Here is a 6,911-nt window from a genome sequence, read left to right on the forward strand (position 1 = left end):
TGCATGTGAAGATGGTTTGTTTTGTCCGTGGTTGGCGGCGCCCTGAGCCTGTCGTTCTCTGTCCTCAGTCACCATCGACGGCGTGGAGTGGAACGACGTGAAGTTCTTTCAGCTGGCGGCTCAATGGCCCACGCACGTCAAGCACTTCCCGGTGGGAATCTTTGGTTACAGCAAGCCCGTGTGACCGCTGTTCACCCCAGCCCGAGCTCAGAGGAACGGGGGGCGCCGCCCCGCCCCGCCCCGCCCCCGGAGCGACGCTTTTCCTGTGGAAATCTGAACGACTGGAACCGCTGGTTGCAGAGCTCAGCGTTCATGTCGTCCGTTTTGATGTTGTCGGGTGGTGTTGTTGTTGTTTTTTACACACTACGAGAAGAACAAGTCCTGTTTTGTTAGATTGGTGCCGCCGCCCCAGAGGTCTCCGGAGCGATCGCCACATTTCAATATAGCAGCTGTGTTTGCACTTTCTGTTCAAATGTTATTATTTCTGTGAAATCCTACATTATTGTTACTCTCTAGACAACGGAAGAGTGTGGTGGTGCTGTGCAGTGGCGTGTATGAGATTGTGTTTCGGTGTTGTTGAAAGTATTGCTGTGAATTTAGGTGGAATCCTTTTCTCCTGTTTTTTTACTCGTCCCTTTACTTTTCTAAACTGAAGGGTTGAACGTTGCTTTGAAGCCAATCAGAGGTTTAGACGGTAGCTATAATGAATGTAGCTCCTGACTTTGCTCTCAGTTCGTTGTTGACGCGCCTGATGTGCGTTTGTGACGTCAGATGATGCACCGTCGCATTAGAAACCACGCAGATGCAGGTTCAAGTGTTAGCAGAACCCCCAGCAGTTAAGATCCTCTTTAGCTGAGTCGCTAGTGACGTGTCTGCCAGGCCGCGCATCATCCTGGCTGCGCGTTTAGCAGTGTGTTTACTGGGCTGCGCATCTGCTGAGCAGTGCATCTGCCTGGCTCCATGTTCAGCATGCAGTCTGCGCGTATAGCAGCTTGTTTGCTGGACTGCGCATTTTCCGGGCTGCACATCTGCTGGACTGCGCATTTTCCCAGACTGCACGTCTGCTGGACTGCGCATTTTCCCAGACTGCACGTCTGCGTATTTACCAGGCTGCACGTCTGCTGGACTACACCTTCACTGGGCTGCCCTCTTGGATTTTAGTTTGACCTGAAGATTGCAGCAGCAGGACTGAGCGCAGTTGTGCCAAACTTTTCTCTACAGTGCATTCACTTACCGTTTTGCTCAGCCAAGCGTCTGGTCATTCTGAATATTTGGCGTCTGTCCCCGTAGACGTCAGGATTACCGACTTGTGGAGTTGCTCCTGCAACGCTCCATGTTGATGCCAAAGCTTGGAGCTCTGAGCATCAACCACAGGGTTGATGGGTAACTGGAGAACAGGAGCGCGTTGAGTGCTTTTCAGCCGGAAGGCGGAGTCCAGCGTGACATCGCCGCCCGTGTCCGGGTTTGATGGTACTCCCTAAAAAGTGTTACACTTTGGCAATAGGAAAGCCTTTGGAAAAAAGGGCCTTGTTTATGAGTTTTTCTTTTTTATATAAATCTATAAAGTGAAGAGCTTTGATAGGCTGGCTTTTTTATGACTGTGTATAAATGTAAACTAAATGTAAACTATATATGACTAATATGGATTGAAAAGTTTCCCCTTTGACTCAATTGAAAGCACAAATAGTGCACCTTTATTCCTCTGTGTAAATGCCAAATATATCGACAGAACTGACTAGAAAGTTAGCGATAAAGCGCGATTTTTGTCTTTTACTTTGTCAAGCACTTTGATTTTCTACGTCCCTCAGACGGAGACGCACTCGTTTCCGGGAAACCACTTTTTATTTCAGACCGGCGTTTGAAATCCGTCACGGCGGACGAAGGTTTTGCCACTTGTTACCGATGCGTTTGGGTTCTGGTCCGCTCTTCATCGGCGTGTCTGTCGTCCCACAACATACATGTTTGAGGGAACTCCTCATGCAGCTTTTTCCTCCAGAACGACCTCGTTCTTTCTGTTCCCGCTCCTCCTTCCGGATCGTTTTGCAGGCCAGGATCCACGTTTCCTCCTGGAAGTGTGGATGTGGTCATTGCGGCTCAAACTAGCTACTTCCTGCGGTCTCATTGTTCCCGTTACTTGATGAAGCACCTAGTGTCTTTGCACAAACCTTATTTTGAAAATCCATGACAGTATTTTCATGTCACCACTAAAAAGAAAAGAATATATGGGTTATTCTGCATGTTTTGCTATAGATGTAAATATGTTTTTGGATTTTTATATTTTTTTTCTTTTATTGCGCTGACAGGCGTTTGTGTTAAATAAAATTTTTAATCTTCTGTACACAGAACTGGTCTTTGCGTTCCGTTTTATTGCAGGTTCAGGGGTTAAGCAGCAGAGATCGAGGGCCGGTTGACGTAACTCTTCATGGGGGGCAGCGGTTTAATCTTCCGTCCCGCCCAGCCCCCCTTCCTCTGCCACAGGCCGCTGGAGGGTCGGATGCCCAGCCAGCGGTTGCGCCCGGCTTTACCGATGACCCGTTTGTTGTGGTCGACGTTGGACACGCGTCCCACCGTCACCATGCAGGTCTCCAACACCTGCGGGGGCCCACAGCGGGGACGTCAGCTGAGCAAAGGGCGTGCACGTGAACTCTCTTTGACCCCGCCCTCACCTGAACCTGCTGCTTTGACGGAAGCTGGACGATCGCCGTGCCGTTCACCTTCCGCAGCAAAACGCCGCTGGTTCCTAAAGAAACACATCCACAGCTGAAGAAGAAGCTCCTCCCACAGTCTCCTCAGCGGCAGATGATTGGATCACCTGCAGCACGTATGTATTCTGCCCCCCTCCCTGGTTGGACCTCCAGGTTGTTGACCAGCGTCCCCACAGGAAGAGCCCCCAGCGGGTACGCATCCCCCTCATTGGCCGACACTGCAGAGGTCACAGGTTTTTACGCGTCACCTTCAGCGGTTTCCAGGGAAAATCTCGGGGGGGGGCTTCCTACCTGCCATCCTCCCGATGACCCCCGAAGTTTTAATGATGTTTCCCGCCTGCATGGTTTCCGTGGCGATGATCCAGCGCTTCCTGTTGCCTCCTGCCACCAGGGCGATGTCAGCCGACCTTTTGTTACGCAGAGAAACCGGGCTTGACCTTCGTTCTCGTTGGCCCGACGGCATTCTGGGAGGAAGCCGGGGCAGATCTCACCTGCAGGGGTCGTACCGGACCTCCACCACCTTCTCCTCGAAAGGCCGGCCCCCATCGGGGGCTTCGTAGCGCAGTCGCTGGAAGTCTATCATCCGGTACTTCTGTTTGTGGCCGCCGCCGATGCCGTGCGTTCGAACTCTTCCTGTGGAGCACGTGGGGGGTGGGGGGGCAGAAAATGGTCACAAAGGGCAAACACAACTGCAGCCCCCCATGAGTGATTTGACTTTGTGTTTTTGCAGAATTTAAAGAAAAAACTTGAGAAACGAAAACTGAATCCAGAGCAGAGAGCGGCCAAAAACCTCCGTCTGATACATAAGCTGATAAAGAAGTATTTAAACTACAGAAAATACTGCAGTGAAAGTAAATCATTCATAAATAATACTTTTTAAATGGTCTGACCGATAAACAATCTGATGGTTTTAACAAAAAACCTCATTTTTAGGAAAATAACCTCAACTGTGTTTATCGGCTCCATCTTTGCACTACAAAAGAATAAAATATAATCTTGTTTATCTTAAAACAATTTATTTTTTATTGTTCTGCACTAATAAGCAAATTTCACATTAATTTCTTCCTATTTTTTTATGGTAAAATATTTGGGATTTTAAAGTAAGAAAAGACACACAGTGAGTTTATAAGCAGAAGTTTGATTTTTACTCATTTATGGAATCTGCAAATGAATGTTTTAATGGAGGCTTTTTTTATTCAATTTTATTTACTAAAAGGTTTTTCTTTTGTATTTTTGATCGGCTACAGGGACATTTTTAGGAGCTCTAATGTAGAATTACCAATAAAACATCTGAACAATTTGACCAAAATATGCGTCTCTAAATCAGCATCAGACTTTGGGACCTGGAGCAGAGTTTGACTGTTTCCATAGCAACAACAAAGTGCTGCACAGATGTGGCGTCTTCACATCCGACTGATGTCCAGTTCAAACACGTCCCACCTGTCAGCCTCCGTACCTGTGTGATCTCGGCCTCCAGTTTTCTTCATCCCCATTGGCCGGATGCTGTACTTCTCCCTCTGCTTCCAGTAGGTTCTGTTCTGCTCCAGGGAGGCTGTGGTCAGGAAGCCTCGCCACTGGCCGGCGCCGCTGGACACCAAGGCGCCCAGCTTCGGCTGAGGGGCCGCCTGCTAACGCACAGACACGCAGGATGGGTGGACGCCGCGAAGGAAAGACAGGTCGGCGAGCGCGTGGCTTTACCTGCGAGGAGACCAGAACGGGCCGAGAAAGGCTCAAGGAGCGCAACGCTCGGGTTAAACACGACACCGCCATGACAGCAACGTCCTGCAGACAGAAGACCAGACGTGATCGTCTTTGTTCCACACGCAACAAAGAAGAACCTTTAAAAAATAACATACAATAGAACGGTCTGAAACCAGAAAGACATCTAAACAGTGAATGGATATGCCTTCACTGCAAGCAAAGATTCGTTTACATTAAAAAATGTAGGTGTGACGGCAGACTGGAGAAAACTTGAACTTCTGAGTATGTTAGAGATCCAAGACTATTGATTATAAATAGAAACTGAATGGGGTGAATGCAAACACTTTAGAACCTCTATAAACGCTATCAGTCCTAGTCATTAACTGACAGCTGGACCTAAAGGAACCTATTTACCTATTTAGGAAGAATGAATTGACAGAAATGCTGTTTCAGGCAGAGGCTGAAGTGCCAGAAGCTCTTCAGAAGGAAGAGATTCCTGACAGCAAACAGACTTTTGGATCAACTGTTTTCATTCAGGAAGTCAAACAGGAACTGCGCATGTCACAAACCTTAAACACTTTTCAGTTTGTTCGCCAACTGTCTCAAGTGTATGGATTAAAATGATGATACTATACAAACTCTAATGTATATCACGGTTAATCGATCTGGATAAAGATTCATTGTTTTTCTCTCTCGTTAAATTCAATAGTTCAGCGCAGTCTTCTGAACAGTTGGGTTTTAACACGACTCTTATCGCGCTGTTTGGAACCACAGACACGTTTCTACGGAACATTTTTCTTAAACGACAACGTGGAAACAACATAAGAAGCCACACTTTTCCCGCCATTCCGGGTTCTAACTGCTCATTTCTCAGTTATGACAAAAACAAAAATCTGCGTTTGTATCTCTAGTCGTAATTTAAGTCATTAGGTAATAATATTTGTGATCTAACCTTCACACTTCTTGTGTTTTACATTCCAAAATTCGGCGTCCTTCACTGTCCAGCGCGACGTCGCAAGCTGATGACGTAATGGCGTAGCGTCAGCTATTTTTTCACGCTAACAGATTTAGAGAGAAACAAATACTTCAATAAATGGTTCCTACCGTTTATCTATAAATAGGCAAATAAATAAAACACCAAAAGCGTTTATTTTACTGTGTTGAAAAACACTTTGGAAATGTTTCCTATGTTTTAAAAATAAATGTGGATTCCAAGGTTGGTCATAAAAATACCTGCAGGAAGACGAGCAGCTTTCAGTTCTCTTTTCCTTTTTGACCTTTGATGGCATTTACTTATTTTAGAGTGTGTTTTCTTTTTGCAAGTGACTAAGCAACATTTTTAATTTAGTTTTGTGCATTTAAAAAAACAAATTTTTACCGTTTTATCCTGTGAGTCTGGGATCATAAGCACATTTTATTCAACAGAAAACCTTTTTGTGTCAATTGGCGCAACGTTTACTTTTGCCCAGTAGATGGCAGTATTGTGGGTTTTATGGTTTGACAATAAATGAAGTGTTTTGGCAAATTTACATTTTAATAAGAGTTAAAAACTCTTTTAATAAGAGTTTCAAAAAAACACAAACAACAAAACACACATACATTTAATGTGTTTTATGTATTTTTTATTATTATGCCACATTATTTAGTCCATTTAAAAAATTTAAAGCAGAGGTTTATGCATTAAAACATTTCATTCATTCCATTGCCTTTTTATTGCAGCCACAAGCAGCTTATAAAATGTTATATTACTAACCGAATTTAACTTAAGTTAAGCAGTTCGCTGCTTAAAAAATCAACAACATTTTCTGCTTTAAAAAAAATTGCTTTTGTGCAACATTGCAAGTGTCTCCCTATTGTACTGTCGGTCACGTGCACGTTGGGTCTGCTGGCAGCAGGGGATTGTGGGATGTGGTCCCCTGGTCAAAATGGGGCTGAGCGTGGGTGTTTCTTTTTGCCCACGTTTCTTTTCACATGGCTGTCTTGTTGTTCCACCTTCAGTTAATTCTTCCTGTTATGTTTGTTTCTTTTTGCTGTGTGTGTGGGAAGGTGATGACGCACGTGCGATGTTCAATGTTGTGTGTGTTCAAAATGAACGGTTGATGCCGGTGAGGAGGTTTCTCATTCAGCTTCTCTCTCAGCCTCCTCCTCTCTGAGACCGATCGCAGTCGTGTCGCTGATGGTACACGGTCTTCAGTGCAGACAACTGATTGACAGCTCGGCTCTCGTGCCAGCTGGGTCGTTACACTACATTCAGATGAAGCTTAATAACTGAAATAACTTGTAGAAAAGTTTACATGAGTGGGTAAAAGAAAGATTAGAAAATGCATTTCATTCCTCTTACCAGGAAACACAAATCTAATCTTTTAATTCTAAACGATTTCATTGCTTATTTAACTTTTCTTTGACTTTATTTTGAAAAACGGAAGTACAGAACAAAACACAATTTTACAAAATAAACTTCAAAAATGCCAGGTGAGCACATATTATATGCATTTTACATAAAAA

At 44.9% G+C, this 6,911-nt stretch overlaps 2 protein-coding genes across 8 annotated transcripts in view; one reads left to right on the forward strand and one right to left on the reverse strand.

Moving 5' to 3' along the window:
* The window catches only part of LOC101172103 (phosphofurin acidic cluster sorting protein 2), a 51,325-nt gene extending 48,980 nt beyond the window's left edge, over positions 1 to 2,345 (forward strand). For all 4 annotated transcript variants that reach the window (XM_023962983.2, XM_023962984.2, XM_078931564.1 and 1 more), the window contains one exon: positions 69 to 2,345. In XM_023962983.2, the coding sequence (XP_023818751.1) occupies positions 69 to 184 (116 nt within the window). In that variant the 3' untranslated portion in view covers positions 185 to 2,345. The remainder of the gene's footprint in view (positions 1 to 68) is intronic.
* On the reverse strand, positions 2,307 to 5,489 carry mrpl2 (mitochondrial ribosomal protein L2). 4 transcript variants are annotated; one of them, XM_011484728.3, is made up of 8 exons: positions 5,359 to 5,489; positions 4,404 to 4,487; positions 4,162 to 4,330; positions 3,197 to 3,338; positions 2,997 to 3,112; positions 2,813 to 2,923; positions 2,667 to 2,740; positions 2,307 to 2,592 (listed from the first exon to the last, which is right to left on the reverse strand). In XM_011484728.3, the coding sequence occupies exons 2-8, from the start codon at positions 4,473 to 4,475 to the stop codon at positions 2,383 to 2,385; spliced, it is 894 nt and encodes a 297-aa protein (XP_011483030.1). In that variant the 5' UTR covers positions 4,476 to 4,487; positions 5,359 to 5,489; the 3' UTR covers positions 2,307 to 2,382. The 4 variants fall into 4 exon arrangements, with proteins under 4 accessions (XP_011483030.1, XP_011483029.1, XP_004077536.1 ...); XM_011484727.3 differs by having other exon boundaries at positions 4,162 to 4,333; XM_004077488.5 differs by having other exon boundaries at positions 4,404 to 4,543; positions 5,359 to 5,463.
* Between the last annotated feature and the right edge of the window lie 1,422 nt (positions 5,490 to 6,911).

This window comes from Oryzias latipes, chromosome 15, assembly GCF_053564925.1.
Source record: "Oryzias latipes strain Hd-rR chromosome 15, Olatipes_Hd-rR_3.1".
NCBI lineage: Eukaryota > Metazoa > Chordata > Actinopteri > Beloniformes > Adrianichthyidae > Oryzias > Oryzias latipes.